Below are 24,404 nucleotides of genomic sequence, written 5' to 3'. Positions count from 1 at the left end.
AGCTTCGAGAAAATGAGTCAAGAAGACCAATGCCATTTAACATATATTTATTGAAATCTACTTGATGCAAGGCACTGTGCTAGATCTGGAAGGGGAATCAGACATGAAGGGCCACCCCTGTCTTCTAAGAGCTCACACTCTAATGAGTGGGGGAGGGGAGGGGGAGGGGGAGGGGGAGGGCAAAGCTCTAGTGCAAGGCTGATTATAGTAAGTGCCATAAAACGGACAAGTTAAGGAGACTGGGAGTTAAGAGAAAAGTGCCAACAAACGAAATCAAACTGGGGCAGGACATAGCTACTGTTCTTAGATATGCAAATAATGCTGAAGGCCAAGTTTAAAGAGCCCGTTTCTACTGTTGAAAGTAAACACCCGAAGTGATGCAATGACAATTACGGAATGTAAGTATACATAGAAACAGAGAAGTTATCAATTCTTCATCTGATAAACTTGCCGGAAATAGGGAGACACTTCCGAAATCAAGAACGTGGTGGGTGGAGACCTAACTCGTGTCGTGGAGCGAACTTGGGGTCAGTACAGGAATGATACTGACGGAAAAGCATTGGTCGAACTCACTGAAACTAGAAGGCAATAATTTTTCACCCATCTTAGTGAACAGAATACAGTACCACATTTAAACAGGTGTTTACAACAGTCAGGTGGGACTTGGGCCACACAGAACATGAGGAAAGCCAACCACGCGATACTTCTCGGGAAGCAGCAAAATGGTAAAATGCAATTGGCTCTTGACAGATTGCAAAATGCAGAGACCCACTTGAGCTGGCTCAAGTCAAAGAAGTCTATGGTGGAGACACAAGTGGACCGATGAGGGCAGGCATCAGAAATCCAAGAACGTAATGAGGCCGGGCCTTCCTCGGGGCGCTGGGACTGAGGCAGCTCTGGGGTGTCTCGCAGGAACCTCTAGATCTTCAAGCCAGTGCCGCTCAAGTCCTGTAAATACCGTGAGGCGCTCTCTTTCTTCCAACACCAACTAGAACCTTATTTTCCGTCGTTCCCAGAATTTGAGAGGCCCAGCCTGTCATCTCCAGCCAGCTCTGACGACCGTTTGCTGCCCTTGAGTTGGGTGATCAGTTCTGCTTTAATTAATGTGGCCTAGAAGAGGGGGTAGGGGTCACATGGCACACAACAGGGCCGAAGCCAGGGGCACTCGGAATGTAACACCACGTGAGAAAGAGGCCCACTGAAAGGGGTGGGCTCGTTTTGGAAATATAAGAGTGAGTATGGCACAACTAATCAACACAGTTAATCTCAAGCAGCAAAAACAGTAAACAATTACTTTCTTTTGAAAATTTCAGCAAGTATTTAAAACTTTAATAAAAGCAATGGAGGATTTCTTTCAGAATATAAGAAAAGGATATACTTCTAATGAGAGCCGGCATTCTATGTAACCCAACTGCTCTTCATTTCCCTTGCAAAAGGATTCCGTGTGATTAGAAAGAAAAATGAAATGAGGTAGATACACGAATGCATAGACAAGCACACACGACAGAAAGCTCAATCACATTTTGCATCTGACGTAGCAGTATACCTAGAGAATCCCAGAAAATCCACCCCCAAGGTACCAGAGGCCAAAACAGAACTCGGCGCGACTATAGGACACACGTGAAAGCCACGGACTGCTTGCGTTTGGAGAGCATGGACTTCACCCGCAAACACGGTGACGGAAAAGATGCGGTCTTTAGTGTTAACTCTGGAAAAGGGTTTGTTTGAGAGAAAATGACAGAACCGGGAATTGAAAAAAGTAAAGGAGAGCGTGATGGAAAAAACGGAGCAGTGACAACGACGCTAAGTTCCGAGTTAATACTCTGCATCTGGAACCTTCGTGTTACCTGACAAATGCCTAGCGGATGGGCAAGAAATGGCAGAGTACTTGCAGGTACACGTGCCAGGCTTGCCCCTCGTGGACGTCACCGTTCCTTATCAAATGACACTTGTATCAAACACGTCGTAACAGCTTGAAAAGAGAAAACTGCTGAGAGAAGGAAGTAGCGATCTCAGACACAGATTCACAACTACTGCAAGAACTGAAGCCCACAGAGCAAAAGGAATCGCTATGTAACAAATGCTGTCGGCGGCTCTCCAGCCTGGGGCTCAGGATGGAGATGTCGCAGAGAGCCACTGGTGTGGCTTGGGGGCCATTCCAGAGTACCTTCTGGCTAAGGTCAAAGGGGTCACTGTGAGACCCTGCTTCCCAGGACTGCGGCTTCTGGGAAGGTCCGCCTCAGCCTCGGTGGGCCCATCAGAAGGGCCCACTTCCTCTCCGGGCCCTTCGGTGCCCCCCTACTCCGGGCACAGCTGCTGGGAAGTCGCACCATAGCCCCAGCGTGGCCGGCTTCTACCTGCAGGCTCTGCAGGAGGGGCCAGGCTCCTGGCTAGCCCTTGCTGCTGCTCCTCCTGGGGGAGGGTGCTAGAAGTGACAGCCCAGCCCCAGGACGACCAGCTTCTATTTCTATGCCACACAGGCCATCAGAAGGGCATTGTTGCCCTCCAAACCCTTGTTTTATTGCCCCTCCTGGGCACAGCTGCTGTAAGTCACAGCCCAGGCCTGGTGTGGCCAGCTTCTATCACCATGACACGCAGGCCATCAGAGGGGCACGGTTCCTCTCCGAGCCTTTGCTCTGTTGTCCCTCTTAGGTGTGGCTGCAGGAGGTGACGTCAGAACACGTGGGTGAATTTCCCCCTAGTTGACAGAAGTGGAAGCCACCAAACCGACCTCTTTCTTGTTCCAGAGTCACTCGCAAAGAGGAGGAGGATGCGATTCACGTGACAGCATCGTCAGGTGAGTCTTCTCGTGTTTGAGATGTCTCTTGGGTGGATCTGCTGCTCAGGCACTGAATCCACGCCAGGCATGGCCAAGGCTCCCAGGAGCTCAAAGGATGGCTGGCTGCTGCCAAGACCAAGTTTGGACCACCCCATCGATCCAGGTGAGGCCCAGCCCTACTGCTGACGGCTAGGGCTTTATTGAGGAACAGTCAGAGTGTTCTGGCCAATCTGTGATGGAAATTTCTCTCGCGTGCCTGAGTGGCGAGTGTGGATAGTCAAGTACTGCCCACAGACATGCACAGAGTCTGCAACTTGGATGAGGAGCGAGCCTGCTTCTCTGGCCCATTCTCATCCAGCCTGCCCACCTGGCACATTCACCTTCTGGTGGGTCAGGGTTTTCAACTTTTCATTTGTAATTAAAATTTTAGAAGAAAATGTCATCATATCTAACTACGAAAGCGATGAAGGTTACGACTTAACAGACAACAGTGAATGCTTGGATAAGTAAAAATTAAAAGCTTGCGTAACAAAAATGTAATAAATCTGCTACAAAGAGCAAAGCAATAAAATTGGAAAAGAGATCATCACAATCAATATAGAAAGAACTGCTGTATAAAGTCAATATATCCAAAGGTAACTTGATAACTGGTCAAAGGAGATGAACGTACCATTTGCATGCAAGAAAACGGAAACAGTATTTAAGTCATCGCATGAGAGAAAGATGATGAGACTAGGAGTCAGGAGGCCTGGGTCCATCCTCAGTTCTGGTACTAATGAGCCATGGAATGACAGCAATAACTACAACGATGACAGCGGATGCCCTTCACTGAGTATCCTTCGGTGCCAGGCATGGCGTCGCAGTCCTCACCATAACCTTAGGAGGTAGTCCTGTGATCATCCCCGTTGAGAGCTGGAAACGGAGGGTTTGAGAAGTACCATCTAGGTCCCATATGAGGAAAGGCAATTGTGCCTGAAAAGGAGGCGTCACTTTACACTTGAGTCCTTGAGACATTCCTGTTACGATGAGGATGCTCTCTCGACTACTTTATTTTGAACAAAATAGTGTTGCTGAGGACAAGACCCGTTAACCCGAAACAAACCCCAATTGATGCTAGTTTTGGATATGTGTGAGAGTCGCCAAATTGAATTAGTTTAAGAGGACACACAAAAAAATTTAACCTAGGAGTATGACCTCACAATGACAAGTTTTAGATGCTTCCAAAAAAAAAAAAAAGGCTTTTAAAGATCATTTGAAAATGCAGTACTTTAGGTGGTTATGTTCTAGAGCTATAGAACAAATTAAAAAACCAATTGTCCTAATGTTACATGAACATGAACGTAGGGCTTAGGAGGAAATTTCTAGTGAGAGCCTTGTGCAGGGATTGTCACAGTGCTACGGGGCACACAGCTCAGATGGATGGAAAGCATTAAATGAGCTTTGAAAGTGATGACTCCAAAGGGGCTCCTCAGGTTGGTAAAGAGGAGTCAGACCAAAACGATCCCGTGGGATGGAGCATGGGGGGAAAAAAACCAGAGTATTTTGTAAATTAATATATTATTCTATATAATATGTGATTTATTATATGTATGTATAACTAAATTAATAAATTAAATACTATAATCCATTTGAGTATTCTATTTACATCCCTAAAAATTTATAAATTCAAGTAGGCCGAAAGAGTTTGGGGTGATCTCTTCGGGAAAGTCGGGCTCACATTCTATTGACGCCATCACTCAATAGCTCTGTCTTAGTTTCCCTGAGGTGGGAGCTTGGAAGGGAGGACCAAGAAGCCCCCTCTTCACGCAGCCCCCACATCCAGGTTTCTCTTCTCTCATTCTCAGATTCAAGGCCTGCAGATTTAAATGCCTTGAAGGTACTCTATGCCTGTAAAACTAGCCAAAATCAATCGAAATGGAAAAAGCTCCTCTCGAGAGGCAAAATGGGAAATGTACACTTAGAAATTGCTGGTGGCAGTATAAATTGGTTTTGACCTTTCTGACAATAAAATATATAAGCGCTACAAAACTTTTCATCTCCTTTGACTCTGCCATCCCACTCTAGGGCCCTGGGGTTCCTGCCGGAACCCGCTGACAGCCGAGGGGCTGCGGGCCACGTCTACTCATGGTGGGTTGGCTGGTGCTTCTGCAGCGCCGACCGCCTCTTGAACACGCGGCCGCATTCACTGCACTCACAGCGTCTTGCTCCGCTGTGGGTTCTCCGATGGCGACTGAGGCCCGAGCTCCTCCTGAAGGCCTTCCCGCACTTGTCACACTCGTAGGGCTTCAGACCGCTGTGGATCCGTCGGTGTTTGATCAGGTCGGAGGGCCCCCGGAAGGCCTTGCCGCAGTCGCCGCACACGTAGGGCCGCTCGCCGGTGTGGATGCGCTGGTGCTCCAGGAGGCTGGAGCTCTGCCGGAAGGCCTTCCCGCACTGGCCGCACTCGTACGGCTTCTCACCAGTGTGGATCCGCCGATGCTTCGTGAGCTCCGAGCTCCTGCGGAAGAGCTTGCCGCAGTGGGGACACCCGTAGGGCTTGGCCCCGCTGTGGATGCGCTGGTGCTCGGCCAGGCCGTTGACCCCACGGAAGGACTTGCCGCAGTCGTCGCAGTCGAAGGGCAGGTGGCCGGTGTGCATCCGCTGGTGCTTGAGAAGCTCCTGGCGATCCAGGAAATCCCTGCTGCACGCCTTGCAGGCAAAGGGCTTTTCCAAAATGTGAAGCTTCTGATGGTGAAAGAGGTGGGTGTTCACTTTGAAGGACCGCCCGCACTCTTCACAGTCAAAAGGCTTCTCCCGGCTGTGCACACGCAGGTGCTGACTGAGGCCTGCGTTCTTCTTAAATCTCTTCCCACATTCCTCACACTCGAAGGGCTTCGCCTCCATCTCCATTTGCTCTCTATTCTCCACAGCATCATCCTGGGCCCGGCTGGGGCCGGGGCGGGGCTCTGCAGCCACATGGCTCTTCCGGTGCTCATTGAACTCAGAGACCCCCCTGAAAACCTTCCCACAATCGCCACACTCCCAGCCCTTCGCCTCACTATGAATTCTCTGGTGCTGCACAAGGAGGACCTTAAGCCGAAAGGCATCCCCACACTCTTTACATGAAAAGTGATGTTCTATGGGCAGATTCTGAGGGCTCCCTCCCCTCCCCTCAGAATCCCCATTCTGTTTGACCTCAGCACTGGGCTCGCTGGCCCTCAGGGAGCTCGTGGATGCCATCTCCTGTGGTTGGGCGTCTTCACCCATCATCTGGTGTTCGGGCAGCGAGATGCTTCCTGAAATGAAAACCACGAGACTGCAGTCAGCAGAGGAAGGGAGGTTATTCACCTTTGTCAAGAATCGCTTTCCTTCCTCCCGAGACAGCTAGTGTCATCTGATCGGAAGCGAGTATCATACAGGGAAGGGGCGCAAGGGTCCGATTGCTGGACGCCCCCAACCAAAATGAGCCTGGGAAATCTCCCCACCTGTGACTGAGGGGCAGCTGCAACCTCTCCCCAGAGACTCAGCTGCCCCGACCCCAAGATTTCCTCAGATTTCTTCAGGATTCTTTTTCACTCACCAGAACACTTAGCTCGATCCATATTAAAGGTCTGATACTGACGGCGTGTGCTTTCGCACCAGGTGAGAGACCAAGCAAGGCAGGATTCAGAACTGGAACTCCTGTTTGTGGAAAAGGAAACGGGTTATGGTGGCAGCCAGACATGACATCAGAGAGGTGCAGGAACTCTTTTGAATCCTCAAAGGCTGTGTTGGCTGTGACCTTAAGAAGCCATTCATCCATTTAAGATGCCTTTCCCAAGAGCTGGCTCCTTCCAGGGGCTGGATGAGGCAGGCTCTGGGCCTATGCAGGTGGAGTGCCAGGTGGCCAGGTGGTCGTCCCGAGGGGCTGCCCCTCCCTTTCTCCCTACCCAGCCCCTCAGGGCCCACACCTCGAACTTCGTGCTCTTCTATAACTCCACACTTGACCCCAGCAGTCTCCCCTCTGAGACCCCCCCCCCACTTCACACACGCAGCTGATGGTGCACAGGAGCTTGCTGCTCTCGACCAGTCTTGACAGGAAACTTACAATAAAATGGCCATGTGATTTGTAACATTTGCGGGTTTAAAAAGTATTCTAAATTATAGAGGCTGGTTTGTTCTAATTTCTTTCCCAATAAAAGCCCGAGGGAGCCTCTTTCCATGCCATTGGGAGTTGGGAAGGGGCTGCTACTTTGAAATGTCAGGTGCGGCAGACCCTTTGTATTTCCTTACTGGCCGTCCCTGAGAGGCACAAACCTCCTGGTGCTACTCCTGCTGCATAGGACCATGAAGCTGGCCCTGGAAGGGCTAGGGGCTTCCTTACCACAGAAGTCACGTCCTCTGCTCAGTGTCCAGCCTCAACCACTCCCTTTTTGTAAGGTACAGTGCCACGTCGCCAAATATCAGTGAATCCTGAAAGAAATAAAAGGGATAATAAGTCCTTCCATCCATTCTAGAATGAGGCAGAGGTGGCACCAGTAACTGCAGGAACACAAAGTGAAGGTTTGGAGTGAGTGACAAGCCAGAGCCTGGGTATGCCTCAGAAAACATGCCCCGAACAGTGGGGAAAGCGGGCTGGCTGAGAATGACTACAGGCAGGTCGGAGGGAGTCCTGACAAGACGAATGAATGTTAGCCCAGGCAAAGCCAGGAGAAGACACGGATAAAGAGCTCGTGGCGGGGAGACTGGCTCTCAGAAACAGGCCAGCTACAGGCCTAGCAGCCAACCTCAAAGAGCTCACTGCTCGCTCACACTGCGCAGGGAGGAAGCATTGCCAAAAGAGTATCAGAAGAAATAATTAGGAAGTGCTTCTTTCTAACTTTGCAGGGGCAACAAAAAATTGGATCGGGCCATTGGAGATAAGAAGGCAACAAAGGGCAGGAGCCAGGCCGGGCTTTCTGCCCCAGCAACGAGGCCCTTTACAGGCCATGGCCCATCCCACTGAAACAATTCACCAGGTGACGAAGAGACAGCTGCAGATAAGAATATTTCTGTGATACACTCGACAACAGGAAAAGTTGAACGAAACAGCTGGAAAGTAACGAGGAAAGGCTTAATGTAGAAAACTGGACAAAAGAGATGTGAAACAAGTTTTTAGATACTGGACAGGAGGCAGTGTAAGATCATGACCTTCGAGGGAAGAGAAGCAAATGAGGTGGGCCTTATCATTGTCCCAATTCTCTGTCTGGATGCAATTTCCAGATTAAGAATATAGAAGGGAGATGCAAACAGAGCTTGGTGGCTTCATCAAGACACAGACCAGCATTCAAAGCAGCAGAGGCAGCTCAAAGTTCCGGAGCAGATTTCCAGAAAGGAGTGAGCCATGCAGAAAAAAAAAGCTCCCCCCAAATCTCCCTAAGATTCCCCTTGAGTCTTTCCTGACTACTAAGCCATGTGTGCATAGAGTGAGACTTTGAAAGACTGAGAAAAGCATGACCAGGAAGCTGTGAGCTGAATGATTCCCAGGACACAAACATAGGGAGATGTTCAGGGTCCAACCAACCAGAGCAGAGTCCTAAGTGATCACCTGAGGCATTTGGTAAAGAAACAAAGGAAAAAAAACAAGTGGGACAGACAGAAACTAACTGCAAGATGGTAAATTTAATAAATGCAACCACATGCATAATTAAATTAAATGCAAATGGACTGAACACTAATTAAAAGACAAATTGTCGGACTGTTTAAAAAATGAGACTCGACTATATGCTGCTGACAAAAAACTTTAAATATAAAGACTTCAGATGTAAACACATGGATAGGTTAAAAGTAAAAGGATGGAGAACAATATACTAAAATCAACAGGAAAGGCAAAAATAATCCCCATGTCAAAAAAACATGAGGGAGAGGAGGAATGATGACTACGATTCAGAGTTCTGGAGACCTTACTGAAATCCTAGGAGCAGAGCAGCAAGTAGCTCAGGTATAAAATCAACAGGTGGCAGAAAACCAATAAATAAACCAATGAATGAATAAATGAATAAAAATGATAAAAAGGTCAACAGGTGGCCAACTCGCAATGACTTGCAGATGACAAAAATGCAAATTTCTCGCAGAAGATGTAGATAGACAGTAACCAGTTGTGAAAAAAAATCCAAAAAGGGTAGGGAAAGGGGAGAGAACAGCTAAGTATATATGTGCATTTTAGGAGAAAAGGGGAATAAACTCAGAGTGACTCGTACCTAAAATGAGCATACCTATACTGGAGTTCGGGTCTAGAAAGGTCTTCTGCTTTCTCTTTCTTTAAGTGTGAATTTTTGGTGATCAGAAAAGAACAATTTAAAAAGATGTAGGTAGACTTTGGATAACAAAGATGCTCAGTATACAAGGCTCGGGCCAAGGAGACAACAGGGAATGGCCTTCGAAACTGGGCAACATCCCAAGGCGCTCACATGCATAAGGCAGACACAAGGAAGGAGGGCTGGCAGGAACTCGTGGGTAAACCCCCACGCTATCAGCCATGGATAGGTGGGAACAGAAGGCCTCCTTTGGCTCCAACATCCGCAGAAGCCTCGTTCCCATCTTTAACCCACTGCCCAGCACAGGTGATTGTCCAGCATGTGAACGAAGGCCCCAGTGCCCAGTAGCCAAGGACCCTCTCTGAGCAGTTAGATTCTTCCTGGTATACATGTGATACCTGTTTGACGCTGGCTTCCAATACAAAATGAACCGGTCATAGATAATTGACATAATTCATTTTTAAAAATTTACTTCCAAATGACATTGAAGTTTTGTTACCAAGTGGGGAGGCTGTGTGTTGGGGGGGGTGTGGTGAACACCTTGCATTCACCTTGTGAGAAAGATGGCCTGTTATGGACCTTGACTCACTGCCCTCAGGTCCAAGGGTTAAGGCCTAAGGCTTTAACCCCTATAAGGCTCTAGCCCAGGCCATCAGGCCCATATTCTCCACCCCAAATCCCAGGCATTCCTTCCAGACATTCTGACCTTCATTTTTCCAAGATATGCCAAGGCGATACCGCTCAGGGCCTCTGAACCTGACACATGTGGCCTCATCAAAGAATGTGAGCCTCACTCAAGCGTCGCCCTGCCAAAATGCTTCATTCTCCAGTCTCATTAGGGTTCACTTTTCACTACCTAAAAACTATCCTCTAAAATTACTAGTTTTTACTTGATTCTCCCCAGGAGAAGTGTCACCGCCCACAGGACAGGGGTCTTCTCTTTCTTGGTCACCCCGATCCCCAACATCTGCAACAGCTCCCAGCACTGAGTGGGCGTGACAAACAGAGCAGACTTCCATTCGCAGAGCACCTACTGTGGGGTTGGAATCCCCTTCTCCTTTCACTTAATTTAAATATCACAACAGGTAGTTATTACACTTCTATTTGACAGAGAAGGAAGTCTTAGATCCGAGAGGTTAAGTCACTTTCCTGAGGTCTAGCTCCCAAGATCTGAGACTTTTCAAACTATACTAGAGACGAGACTAACAATATGCAGCCCTCTAACACCAGAAGATGGGCAGTCACAGAGCATCCTCACAGCCTAATAGTATATATGGGTTTTGGGGATTGACTTCAAATCACCCTATTAATAGGCCATCGCAGACCCTCACTGCACAATAGATACACCACTCTCTCCCGCCCCCCTCCCACAGAGTTCTTCCAAGCCACCCACATTTAATTGAGCAAATCCTCCTAAAGTGTTCCATTTAATTGAGCGGATCCCATCAAAGTGTTTTTACTTAATTGGCCTGATTAACTGTTGAAATCCCAGAGCCACAATCCCCAAGTGAATCGTTCATTACCCTTTCCCATGTAGCAACAGGGGTGGCCCTTCCTGTACCAAGCTAGCCCAGGAGACTTTACTCGAGGGCACTTCAATCACTACCCACCATAACAGAGCCCACGGACACACAGAGATTAAGAAGGTGCTCATAAAAACAGGAGGGAAAACGTGAGCCCTGATTTCACAAAAGGAAGCCAAACTCTGTATAATTAACCAAGTATATCGGGTAAAATTAGGAAAAGCAAAGGAAGATCATTAAAAAAGATAATACACATTAACCCTCACTGCAGTTAAAAATACAATTATCATCAATCCGGAAGACAATCTGATCATTTAGAAGCCATGCTGCGTAACTGTTCTACTTTAAAATGGTGGACTGATCTGGAAAAAAGAGCCAGACGTTGTGACCAAAGTGACAAAACAGGTGTTCGATGCCTTCCAAAAGTAAACCTCGGGGGATCAAGGTGAAAGCAATTCCAGGCAGAATATGAAAACCACTGTTGAGCACCCCATGGATACAGCGGGTGCGGCTGACCTTCAACGTCAGTCACCGTGGAAAAGCATGCCCCAAACCTCATATGGTGCACTCCTATGCCCACCCCAGAAATGGCAGTTTGGAGAAAGATATGGGAAAACAAATCTCTGCGTCTGAACATAAATATTACCCTCCTTCTTTAAGTGACATCTGAAGTGTAGTATAAATACTGTACGCTCTCAGAGAGCAAAGGCCCTGTCGAGGCTGACTTCAGAGTCCACCCTGAACCTAGCCACGGCCACCACAGCGAATAAAGGGAAGTCACATCCACGCTAACCCAATGCCTAACAATCTGAAAAACCATGCTTTGTAAAACATGAGCACACATTGAGTGAGCAAATAAATATCCCTGACAGTGCTTTAGATGGCACTGTGAATTTTAACCGAGTTATGTACGTTGAACTTTCTGTAGGGGATCAGAAACATTAACAGAACCAAAATAATCATTTCACTTTGATCAGAAAAAAAAACAGAAAGTAATGGAGTTAATGGAGACAAAAACCAACCTGTGTCCAAATGGTAAGGAATCAGATGTCTTCTGGTCGCCTTTAGCTGCGGCCCCCTCCTCAGGATGTCCGGCTACTAGGAAGGGTCGCTTCGGAGCCTAGAAGATCAGTGTTTGTTGGATCCCACAGCACAAATAGACAAACAACCTCCTCAACAGGTGCTGTCCATCCCTGGGTAGTGGGGGCAGGGTACAGGCAGCAAGGCCACTCAAACTACATTTATATGGAAGCTTCTGGAAAATTCCAAGTGGTGCCAGATCACCTAGACTCCTAGGAGTATATCTAGATAAGGACCTACAGCTGAATGTCCTCAGGTCCCAAAAGACAACAAGTAGCTCCTGGTATTCCTAGTGTTCTGAGCCAGAGCAAAAATGTCCTGAGGGGGGTGGTCATAGGTCATACAAAAGAACTCTCTTCCACATGTAATTCAGATGGGCCCCTTCGGTTCCCTCTCCCATCTAAATGATCACCTGGATTCCCAGTTTTCGTTACTGGATATGTTTTCCCTTGAGTCGTATCACTTAGACTGAGAGAACTGTCTCTCAGCAAAGGCAGTTTGGTGACATTAATAGATATGAAAATATTGCCACTTCCACAACAAAGACAATACTTCTCACAGTCCTGCATCGCCCCCCCCCACCCCGTGGGGCTTTGTAACAGCACGGCCAGCTTTAAAGCCTACAGACATGGTCTGTAAACACCCAGATTACCTAAAAGGGACACGCAAGGATAGCTCATCATGTCTTGGAATAATTCTGAGCAATTAGTTAAGCAGCTAAGTTTCCACTTGTTCGATTGAAATAGTTTGTGGGGACAGAAGCAGACTTGGGAACACATCTTTTGGGGTCATAGGGGTCAAGCAAAGGGACAGGCTGAGAATGAACACACTCGACACCAATACTCGCCCCCGCTACAACCCGTTTCCACCAAGCAAGGCCAGGACACTGAGTTGAGCCCATGGGCTGCAGCTGGGCCGGGCCTGGCTTTCACATGCTCTCCACCTGTCTGGTCAGGATGTGGCTCTGAAGGCCCAATTTGGGCCCACCCTGTACTGTGCAAATTCAATGCTGCTGAGAAGTGGCAGAATCCTAAAGGGCCAAAAGAGAGGGTGTTTCACCAGGAAAGTCTGTTTCTCCCGGGATGTTTGTGTCTGTGTGTGTCTTTTTTTGTGTGTGTGGGTGGGAGGCATCTGTCTCCGTCTTCCCCAGTTTTCTTCTCTCACTCTGCCTGGGCACCTGTCCCTCTCTGTTTAGGTTTCCATTTTCTTTCCATTCTATAAAAAGCCAGAAGGTAGACCAGAAGGAGATTTTGTAGTGTTTGTTGTACTTAATTGAGGAAAGGTTTATGTTCCCATTTCCCCAAGAAGATGCATGGCATCTTAAGTAAAAATCGAAAGAAATTGTAAGTATAACTTTGTTTAGGTTACCCTGCCCTGAATATAAAATATTCTGGGCCATTTGGGGAGCCCAGGCAGCTTAGGGCCAGGGCTGGATCAGTGGAATAGAACCCTGGCTTCGAGTTTGCTAAGAACTCAAGTGGCAGAGTAACAGGTGTGGGTGGGAACCAGGAGTCTGCATTTCCAACCAGTGCTGAGGGCTGGGATGGGGAGCTGAGTCTCTTTAGCACTGGGCCATCTAGAATCTAGAAACTTCCTCACCTCTGCTCTCAACAGACAGGATTCTGGCCCATGAGCCTTCTGAGTGGGAGCCTACTCTGTGCTGTCAGACTTCTGGGAAGAGAATTTACACTTTCTAGCGATTTTTCCAAAGGGTCTCTCACCCAAAGAAGGCTGAAATCACTGCTTAATAAGATTCTAAATATAGATCCAGGGACGTTTTTGGGGGAATGGACTGGACTGTGCCAGACACTATGCAAGCTGCTTCTGCCGAAAAGCCCAATGGAGGGTGGGTGGGGGCAGGGGTGAGCAGCACTAGTGCCCAGAGGGGGTGCTGTTCTAGCGATTCCATCCGAAATCCTTTGGTACAGGAAAAATGTCGGGTCTGAGGTTGAAGAAGAAATATTTCACTGACCAAGGAGACTGGAGGGGGCTGGTGGCTGGGCTAGGCAAACGCTGGCTGGAGGGCCTCAGTTGGAACAGGGTGGGACCTCCGGGAAGAGGGCCAGGATTTGGGGGGGAGGTGATTGAAAGAGACCATGGGCTTTGGGCGGCAGGCGAGTGTGCGGGGGGTGGGGGGGGTGCAGGATAGAAAAAGACATGTAATTAATCACCCAAATACAGACTAAAGAAGGCAGCAAAGGAGTTTGGGGGGCACTGGAGCAGGGGACGGTGGCCCCCAGAACGGTTTACAGAAAAAGCCCTGTTTAAACCGAGCAGGGCCTTGAGCTCGTCTTCACCCAGCGAGGGTGCCCCTCCCTCCCCCTCCCTCATAAGCTCTTGAGCTCTAGCGCCCCCATCCTCCCCGACAAGCTGATCGACCCCTACCAAAAAGGAAAGGAAGGACTCCACTAGCAGGAACCGTCCCCGGCTCACTCACGCGGCGCCCCTGACTGCGACTGAGCCCCTCCCCCAGACCCGGGAAAAGCCCTTTAAACACGCACACCAACGCCCCCTCCCCCTCCACTGCGCTTGTGGAGAGGGTCTACTCCTTCGCACACTGACCCGTTCCCACCCCTTAACGTCTTCCAAAAAAGCAACATAGGCCTCGACACGCCCGCAATTCCCGCCGCTGACCGCCGCCCCCCACCCGCCGGAGGAAGGCCTTCGGGCCTCCTCGGACCCGCCATCCGAGACCCGTTTACCCCTCCAGCTGGCCGAGACGTCCTCCCCAAACAAGGCTTGACCGTACCCACCCCCACTCTCCGAAACACTCACTCCGACACCACACACTCTCCCAGGTTATCTCCATGAGCATCCTCCCGCTGCCCAAACGATCGTCTCGGCTCCGCACATTCACCCACGGCCCGCGCGCGCACTGTCCTGGGCCTCCAGGACATCCTCTCGCGCCCCAAGCGATCATCCCTCTCCACACACCCTGCCGCGCTCCGCGCACATCCTCCCATGACCCGCACGCTCACCCCGGCCAGGCGGCAGCCGACGCTCGGCCCTCTGCGAAGCGGCGCTGGCACGGCCCAGGCAGGCCCGGCGTGGCAGGAAGCGCCACGGAGCGGACCGCGTCTGGGTGAGCCCAGCAGCCCCTCGGCGCGTTTCCGGAGCCGCGGGCGCAGCCAGGAGTAGTGGGAAAACGAGGCCCCGCCCCGCCCCCGGCCCCGCCCGGCCCGCGGGTTCCGATTGGCCCAGAGAGGAGGCAGGGCGGGAATGGGGCGGGACTGAGGCCTGGGGGGAGGGTCAGGCCAGAGACCCTGGGAGTCGCGCGCGCGGGCTCGAAGCCAGGTTGGAGTGGGGAGGAGTGGAATGAATGTACCAATGAATGAATGAATGAACTAGCGAACGAGCTGACCAACACGCGGAAAAGGGAACGAGGGAATGTAAAGGACCCCTTTCCCCTGGGCGCTTTCTGGACAGGGATGATGGCGGGGAGACGAGAAAGGCGAGCAAAATAGAGCAAAGTCACCCCCCCCCCCACCTCGGAGGTATCACCAAAAATGCCAGGCATTGAGAGGACATCTGTGAACAAAACCAGGCCGCATGCCTGCCCTCAGGGGGCACACATTTGGCTCCTAAGAGCGCCTGTGAGTGTGCGCGCACGCACTTGCGGGGGTAGGGGGGAGGAGAAACGCACTTGGGTTAATTTCAAAGTATCAGATCATAATGTGAAGGAAAAGAACTGGATTCTTGGATCTGGGGTGCTGCAAGTAGTGGTAGCTACTCCAGATGAATTTGCTGTCGGTCAACCCAAACCCAGCAAACTGCAAACGCCCTGCAGTGTGTTCAGCCCGTCTGTGCTTTCCTGAAAATGCCAATTTGGAAAGGAAGATGACAATCGACAAGGATCGCCATGCAGCACATCAGAGCGTGAAGAACATCAATTAGGGTGATGGCTGGGGGACTTCAGTGAGATGAGACTTGAATGACAAGAAGGACTCAGCCACGTGAAGGTTGTTGAAGACAGGAAAAGCGTCCACAGGAAAAAGGAGCAGCAAGTGCAAACACCCTGTGACAAGAGCAAATTGGGCATGTTCCAGGATCAAAAGTAAACGCTGGAGTGCAGTAAGTAAGCCAAGGGAAATAAGAGTCACCCTGGAGCAGTGGGCCAGGCATTAATATTAAGTCTGACTTTTTTCTTCATTTTTAAAATTAATTAGCATTCGATGCTTTATTAGAAATAAGTTATAATCAATTTCTTAAATATTACATGCTAACAATTTTTTTCTTATTTTCCCTCCACATTTTATTATGAAAACTTTGCAACATACAGATCAATCGAAAGATTTGTACCCAAGTACCATTATGCTCTACTTCCTTGATTGCATGGTCATCCTTATGTTACTGATCCATTTCAAAGTAAGTCGCAGCTTTCAATCAGTACCCTTTGCCCCTAAACACTTCAACATACATAGCATTAGCTAGAGACCAATACCTGTTTACTGTTATTTTTGTTTTGGGGAGGTAAAATTTACATACAGTGAAACACACATGTTTTAAGTGTCTCCTGCAGTGAGTTTTGACAAATGCATACTCCAGACTCCTGTCAAGATACAGAACAATATCAACACCCTAGAAACTTTTCTTGTGCCTATTCCCAGTCAGTCTCCATCACAATCTCACACTGGGGCAACCACTGTTATATATTTTTTCCACCATAGATTACTTTTGCCTGTTTGAGAATTGAGAGCTTTGTAAATAGACTAATGCGGTATATACTATTTCATTCAGTATGATAATTTTGAGATTTATCTGTTGTCGAAGGTGTTCTTGCTTTTATTTTTTTCATTTATTACTGAGTAGTATTTCATTGTCTGGATGTATTGGAGTTGTTTCATTCACTCCCCGCTTTCCAATCTGGGTTGCTTACATTTCGGACTACTATAAATAATGCTATTATGATCATTTGTGTACAAGTTTGTGTAGACATATGCTTTCTTTTGACTTGAGTAAGTACCTAGATAGGGAATAGTCATGTCATAAGATATTGTTTTATAAGAGACTGCCAGAATATTCTGCAAAGTGGCTGTACAATTTATGTTCCCACCAGAAATGTATGAGTCCCTTTTATTTCCAATCCTCCTCAACAATTGGGGTTGTCAGCCTTTATTTTTAGCTATCTAAGTGGGCGCGAAGTGGTAACTCATTGTGATTTGAATTACCATGTCCCTGATGACTAATCATGTTGAACATGATGTTTTTATGTGCTTGCTGGCCACTTCTCTATCTCCCTTTGTAAAGTGTCTTTTCAAATAGCTTGGCCACTTTTATGGGATTGTTTGTCTTTTTATTATTTATCTGTGGGTATATTAAAAAAAAATCAATATCTTTGGAGGTATATTTGACATATGATAACTGTACATGTTTAAACTGTACAATCTGACAAGGCTTGACATGCAACCATGACCACGATCAAGGCAATAAGCATATTCATTACTCTCGAAGTTTCCTTGTGTCCCTTTGTAGTTCCTCTCTCCTGTCTCTTCTTGTTTCTCTCGTCCTCAAGCAACCACTGATCTATTTTTTGTCGTTATAGGGTAGTTTGCATTTTCTGGAGTTTTATATAAATGGAATCATATAATAAGTGTTCTTTTTGTATCTGGCTCCTTTCACTCAACAAAATTATTTTGAGATTCATCCATATTGTTGCATGTACTAACAGTTCATTCATTTCTATTGCTGAATGATATTCCATTGTGTAAATGTACCATAATGGGTTTATCCATTCATTGGTTGATGGACATTTGCGATGTTTCCAGTTTGGGACAGCTGTAAATAAAGCTGCTATGAACATTTGTGTACCAGCCTTTATGTGGACATGTATTTCTTTTTATCTTGGGTAAATACTGAGGAGTAGTATGGCCGATAATATAGTAGAGGTACACTTAACTTTTTAAAAAACTACCAAACTGTTTTACAAAGTAGTTATACCATTTTAATTTCCATCAGCAGTGTAGGAGAGTTCCAGTCGGTCCACATTTTTGTAAATACTTGATATGGTCAGTCTTTTTAATTTTAGCCATTTTGATTGATATATAGTATAACCTCATTAGGGCTTTAATCTGGATTTCCTTGACTAGTGATGTTGAGCATAGTTTCAAATCCACATTAGCCATCTATATATCTTCTTTGGTGAAGTGTCTGCTTAAATTATTCCTTTTGCCCATTTTATTATTATTGGGTTGTTTATTTTCTTATTAAGTTTAAGAGCTCTTTATAGTTGTAAGAGTCTTTTGTCGTGTATATGCTTTGCAAATATTTCCTCCTGGTCTATGGCTTGTCTTTTCATTCTCTTAACAGTGTCTTTTGAAAAGCAGAAATTGTAAATTTTGATTAAGCTAAATTTATCAAGCTACTCTTTTATGGATTTGTTTTTGGTGTCATATCTAAGATATCTTGGTTAACTCAAGGTCATGAAGATCTTATTTTCTTTTAGAAAAAGTTTTATGGTTTTCGATTTTATATTTATTTATATTTCTGATCCACTTTGAGTCATTTTTTGTATGTAGTGTGAGATAGGGGTCAAAGTTCATTTTTGTGCATGTGGGCATCCCATTATTCCAGCATGATTTTGTGAAAAGACTGTCTTTCTCCGCGATATTATTCTGTGATTTTGTCAAAGATCAGTTGTCCATAAATGTGTAGATTCTGAACTCTCTATACTGTCCCATTGATGTATTTTCTATCTTTACACCAGTAATGTGCAGTTTTTATTACTGTAGTTTTATAATATTTTTTGAAATCCGATAATGTAAGTTCTACAACTGTTATTTTCAGTGTTGTTTTAACCAGTCGAGGCTTTTTGCATTCTCACATAAATTTTAGAATCATCTTGGTTTCCAGAAAAAAAAAATGATGGGATTTTGATTGGGGTTTTAATTCTGTACATCAATTTGGGGAGAATTGACGTCTTAAAAATATTGAATTTTTTGACCCATGAAGAAAATCTCTTTCTCCATTTCTTTTGGTCTTTAATTTTTCTCAGCAATGTTTTGTAGTTTTCGGTGTACGAGTCTTTCATATCTTTTTTCAAATCTATTCCTAAGTGCTGCATGTTTTTATGCTATTGTGAATGGTATTGTTTTTAAAATTTAAATATCTAGGCTAGGATTATTCATTCTTAGTATATAGAAATGCAATTGATTTTTATATATGAATCTTAGCAGGAACACATAGAATTCTCCAATGCATATGCACCAATAGCAGAATTTTAACCTATATGAAATAAAGCTTGACAGAATAGAGGGAGAAATAGATATTTCTACAATTATAGTTGGAGATTTTAACACCCTTGCCTCAGCAATTGATACGACAAGAAATGAGTAAATATATAGAATATCTGTATGACATTATCAACCTTTTACTTCCTTGAAATTTACAGAACACTATACTCAGCAACTGCATACGATAGACTCTTTGCAAGGACACATCATACATTAACCTCAATAGATCAAATGCTGGGCAATACAACAAATTTCAACATATTTAGAAAAAATTTAAATTTTACATAGTAAGTTATTTGTGTCCACGGTGGCATTCCATTACAAATTAATAATAATAATATCTTCCCAAATATTTGGAAATTCAACATCATGCTTGTAAAAGAACCCATAGGTCAAAGAAGAAAACACAAAGGAACTTAGAAAATCTTTGAAATAGATTGATAATAAAAATAAAAGATCAAAATTAATGGGAGACAGCTAAAGAAGTGATTAGAGGAAGATTTTTTGTTTTAAATCTTTTATTAGAAAAAAAGAAAGGCACTACAATGGCTGTCGATAGGCCATTTTGGGGCGGGAGGGCCAGCTTTGCCCGATTCCAAGGCCCCCACTTTTTCCAATGCATGGACTTCCTTAGTGGGGAGGGTCCAGTTTGCAGCTTAAGGAGCTGTGACGAGGCTCCTGGGTTGAGACCAGTCATCCTGTGTCTGTCGTGGAGGTGCCCGGCATGACGACATTGGCCCGGGAAGACAGAGAGGCACGAGGGACAGAGCACCCGGCTGCCCACTGACTCCCATCTTCCCGGCCCCAACCCCAGACCGTGAGTGTCCTCTGCTCTCTTTCCGTCCTCAGCGCCCCACACCTCCACTCGGGCCGTTCGGGGGCCGGAGGGCCCACGGGGGTGCCTGTTGCTTCGGCGGGCGTCAGGCTTTGCCACATCGAGCCCGTAGCGAGCAGGCCCCACGCCAGGGCGACACCGACACCCCCTCGCGGGCCCTCCCGACCCCGTCGTCTGCCCTTCACCCAGACGCGGAGATCTTTCTCCCTCGGCAACCTGGGGCTTCTGGGAGCCCGCGGAAGCCCACGTGGCCTCAGCCCGGAGGGAGCTACCTGGGAGCCCCCGGACTGCGCCGCCCCGGGCCGCGTCCTGCCGCGTCCCCGGCCCCAGGGCCCGGCGGTGGCCTCCGCGGTGGGCTCCGCGACCCGCGGGCGGCGGGGACACCGAGCGGGCGGCCAGGGGCTTCGCCGGGGCGGGGACCCCAGAACTGCCGCCGCCGGCGCCCCGGTAGGAGCCGCATCGCAGCCCGCGCGGGAAGGCGGCGGGCGGAAGGGGGTCTCGGGGCCTGGCGCGGAGGGGCAGGTGCGGGGGGGGGCGGGGGCGCCGGGCTCGGCCGTGGGGGCGCGCGGGGGTCTCCGGGCTGCGCGCGCGCTGCGGCCGCCGGCAGGGAGCGCGGGGCGCGCTGCGGGCTGCGGGGCTGCGGCTGGCGGTGGGAGGGGCTGCGCGGGGCCGCGGGGATCGGGGCATCCGCCAAGGCCGAAGCGGGTCTCCTCGCTGCGGAGGTGAGGGCTGCGGGGCGGGGGCCGCCGCGGTGGGGGTCCGGGGCGCGAAGTGGCCGGGCGGAGCGCCGGGCGGAGCGGGGCGGTGCGGGGCGGCGGCACCAACGTCCCTCTCGCCCCTTTGCACCGCAGGCCGCCCGGGCAGAGACCGCGACAGCCTGCGCGCCCCTGTCGGATCGCGTCGGTCCCCCGGGCGCGGGCGATGGCACTGGCGATGCTGCGGGACTGGTGCGGCTGGCTGGGCGCGAACGCGCAGCGCTCCCTGCTCATCCTGGGCATCCCGGACGACTGCCAGGACCAGGAATTCCGGGAGGCCGTGCACGCGGCCCTGCGGCCCCTGGGCAGGTACCGAGTGCTGGGCCAGGTCTTCCGAAAGGAGCTCAGGTCCAGGGTCGCCTTGGTCGAGGTCTCTGAGTATTTAAACCGAAGTCTGGTCCCGCGCCAAATGCCAGGCAAGGGGGGACCCTGGACTGTGGTCTTCCTGCCCCAGGCCCCTGATGCTGAGTCACAGGATGGACCCGATTTCCCTGCCCGGCCCCAGAGGCGAGCGGTGCCTGGCAGGGCAGGCGAGGCAGGAGCTGCAGATGTGGCAGGAACTGCAGGTGCGGAAGCTGCAGCTACCTCAGTAGCTGCAGATGAGGCAAGAGCTGAAGATGTGGCGGTAGCCCCAGGCGAGGAGGAAGCTGCAGCTGAGGAAGGAGACGAAGATATGGCAGGATCTGTAGGTGAGGCAGGGTTTGCAGGTGAAGCAGAAGCTCCAGATGTGGAAGGAACCGCAGGCGAGGAAGCTGCAGGTGCGGCAGGAGCTGTGCACGAGGCAAAGTCAGCAGGTGAGGCGGAAGCTGAAAATGTGGCAGAAACTTCAGGAGAGGAAGGAGCTGCAGGTGAAGCAGAAGCTCCAGATGTGGAAGGAAGTGCAGGTGAGGGAGTCGCAGGTACAGCGGGGCCTGCAGGTGAGGCAAAGTCAGCAGGTGAGGCAGAAGCCGAACTTGTGGCAGAAGCTCCAGGTGAGGAAGGAGCTGCAGATGTGGAAGGAACCGCAGGCGAGGAAGCTGCAGGTGCGGCAGGAGCTGTGCACGGGGCAAAGTCAGCAGGTGAGGCGGAAGCTGAAAATGTGGCAGAAACTCTAGGGGAGGAAGGAGCTGCAGGTGAAGCAGAAGCTCCAGATGTGGAAGGAAGTGCAGGTGGGGAAGTCGCAGGTACAGCGGGGACTGCAGGTGAGGCGAACTCAGCAGGTGAGGCAGAAGCTGAAAATGTGGCGGAGGCTGCGGGTGAAGAAAGAGCTGCCTCTGCGTCTGGAGCTGAAGGTGCAGGAGGCGCTCCAAGCGAGGCGGAAGCTCCAGATGCGGCAGGAAGTGAAGGTGAGGCTGGAGCTGCAGATGTGGCAGAAAACACGGATATGGCAGGATCTGCCGTCGAGGCGGGATGCGCAGGTGAGGCGGGATGTGCAGGTGATGCAGGATGTGCAGGCGAGGCAGGATACCCAGGTGAGGCAGGATGTGCAGGTGATGCAGGATGCGCAGGTGAGGCAGGATGCGCAGGTGAGGCAGGATACGCAGGTGATGCAGGATGCGCAGGTGTGCCAGGAGCTGAACATGTGGAAGAAGCCTGGATCCAGCAATGGAACCAGGCCCTGAAGCCAGTGCTGGAAAACATGGCCTACCAGGAACTGAGAGCCTTTTCTGGGGCGGAAGAGCCGGGCCGCGAGGAGGAGTCCTTTGAGAGCTGGCTGGACCATGCCAACGACATGCTCTACCTGTGGCGCCACATTTCGGAAAGGGAGAGGAGGAGGAGGCTGGTGGAGAGCTTGGGCGGCCCCGCGCTGGATCTCATGTGCGGCCTGCTGGATGAAAATCCCGACATCACCGCACAGGACTGCCTGGCCGGGCTGGTGCAGGTGTTTGGGAACAAGGACACCCGCATGACCGCACGACTGAAGTTTATAAGTTGTGCTCAGCGGCCCCAGGAGACTCTCTATGCTTACGTGATACGCCTGGAAGGCGTCCTGCAGCACGCCATGGAGAAGGGGGCCGTCCACCCTGCCGTCGCAGACCAGGTGCGTTCCCGGCAGGTGCTGATGAGGGCCCGCCCCAACGACACCCTCCAGAACAAGCTGAGGAGGATGTGGCTGGAGAGGAGACCGCCTGGCTTTCTAGGGATGCTGCGTCTCATTCGGGAGACGGAGGCATGGGAGGCCACCCCGCCTATGGGCCAGCAGCTCCAAGTGGAAGAAGGGGCCCGTGTGGACGTTGGAGACCTGGGTGCTGCCCAGGCCGCCCCAGCCCATGGAGATGGGGCCCAGGCCTCACCAGCCTGTGAAGATAGTGCCGAGGCCACCCCAGCCTATGAAGATGGTACCCAGGCCTCCCCAGGCCATGGAGATGGTGCCCAGGCTTCGCCAGCTCATGAAGATGGTGCCCAGGCCATCCCAGCCAGTGCAGGGGCCAGTGAGGCAGGTCTTGGCACGGTCGACCCTGGTGAAGCTGCTTCTGAAACCGCTGTTGCCACCGGGGCAGCCCCTGCCCCCGAGGAAACCACCGAGGCCTCCCCTACCACTCAGGGAGATGAAAATGCTCCCACCCCTGCGGGCCTAGGTCAGGCAGGATCCTCAGAGGCCCCTGGGGGCCCCACTCTTGCCTACATGTGCAGTGCTTCTGGGGTGGGCCCAGGAGGTCCTGGTGGGGCAGAGGGCCTGGCCCAGGCAGGATACCCCGAGGCTGAGGAGGCTGAGGAGTTTCTCCCCCAGGAGGGACTCAAGCCCATCCCGGAGGAGTCAGGAAACGAGGACGGGGATGTGGAGTTGAGTCCCCCCGAGTCCTCCTCGGACAAATAGGCTCAGAAGGCCCAGCGGCCTCCTCCCCCCTGGGGCAGCAGAGCCCCGGAGGTGGGGGGGAGGAGGCCAGGCCAGGGTGGCCTGGGGAACAGGGCCCAGGGTAGAGCCCGCCCAGCTCAAACCAAACCCCCAGGCCCCCAACTACCCAAAGGGTCCATGACCACCACCATCAGCCCTTCTGAGTGACCACGATGACCGCAGGTGACACAAGTGGGAGGGGGGAGAGGCGTCCCTGGGGCAGGCCGCTCCCCGTACTGGGAAGCCCCCAGCCCATTGCTCTGTAGCCCCCATAGTGAACCACGTGTCAAGTGATCGCACCCCCTCACGCACTCACGCACACTAGCCGAGGTTCCTGTGCAGAGTCCCCGGGTGTGCGTGCCCCTGGCTGGCTGTCCCGGCCTCCCTAGCGGGGCAGCCCCTCTGCCCCGTGCTGGGGGCTCCACCGCCAGCCAGCGCTCTGCTCGCTCTCGTCCCTGTGAGCTCGATCTCTGCTTCTCGGTGTACTCAGGCCAAGCCCTGTTTGTTCTTGTGGAGATGTGTGTTCTTCTCTGAGCAGCACCCCCATCCCGGAGACCCCGAGCCCAGTCCCAGGAGATGCGGGACGGATGGACGAGGCCATGGCCGGCATTCACCCGTGGCCTCGGGAAGGAAGAACCGGACCAGGACTGAGAGAGACTGCCGGAGTCTCCACGGGGACTGTGCTCTGATGTGCCACCCTGTTGTTCCTTGTGACTCAGTTTCCTCGGCTCGGTGGAGTGTGCCCTGCTGTGTTTTCCAGCGTCCTGTGACTGTCCTGTGCGTGCCATAGGGCAGGGCCAGGCCCCAGCATGTCGGCCAGAGGGGGAGGGGTGCCCTGCAGGGAGTGGACGTCACCAGGGTCCATCGTCCTGCACAGAACGATCATGGTGTCCTCAGGGAGGGGGACTGTGGAGGAGGGGGAGGGGTGAGGTACCGGGGGCCTGAGGCACCTCGTCAGGGACTCTAGGAGGAGGGGGCCCAAGACCTATGGCCTTAGTGGCTGTCGAAGTTCCTCTCTGCGTTGGTATTCTGTTTTTTCAGTGATTTCATTACATGTTTCTCTTCAATAAATTTTCACTGCATGTTTCAACTGGTTCTTATCTCTGCTGTGGAAATTGAGGGAGAGGTCTGCTT

General features: G+C 50.5%; 2 protein-coding genes across 2 annotated transcripts; one reads left to right on the top strand and one right to left on the bottom strand.

Annotated features, from left to right (window-relative positions):
* Positions 1-30: 30 nt before the first annotated feature.
* On the bottom strand, positions 31-14,735 carry ZNF275 (zinc finger protein 275). The gene is made up of 5 exons (XM_016132975.2): positions 14,615-14,735; positions 11,579-11,676; positions 7,122-7,210; positions 6,339-6,439; positions 31-6,054 (listed from the first exon to the last, which is right to left on the bottom strand). Exons 4-5 carry the CDS (start codon positions 6,358-6,360, stop codon positions 4,898-4,900), a joined length of 1,179 nt encoding a protein of 392 aa, XP_015988461.2. The 5' UTR covers positions 6,361-6,439; positions 7,122-7,210; positions 11,579-11,676; positions 14,615-14,735; the 3' UTR covers positions 31-4,897.
* Positions 14,736-20,621: 5,886 nt separating this feature from the next.
* Positions 20,622-24,158, top strand: LOC107504033 (paraneoplastic antigen Ma6F-like). Its single transcript, XM_016132963.2, has one exon. It carries the CDS (start codon positions 20,622-20,624, stop codon positions 23,250-23,252), a length of 2,631 nt encoding a protein of 876 aa, XP_015988449.2. The 3' UTR covers positions 23,253-24,158.
* The last annotated feature ends 246 nt before the right edge of the window (positions 24,159-24,404 follow it).

Source organism: Rousettus aegyptiacus, unplaced genomic scaffold (assembly GCF_014176215.1).
Source record: "Rousettus aegyptiacus isolate mRouAeg1 unplaced genomic scaffold, mRouAeg1.p scaffold_m13_p_9, whole genome shotgun sequence".
In the NCBI taxonomy this organism is placed as follows: Eukaryota; Metazoa; Chordata; class Mammalia; order Chiroptera; family Pteropodidae; genus Rousettus; species Rousettus aegyptiacus.
The sequence above is the reverse complement of the archived record's forward strand: the minus strand, read 5'-3'. Positions and strand labels throughout refer to the sequence as shown.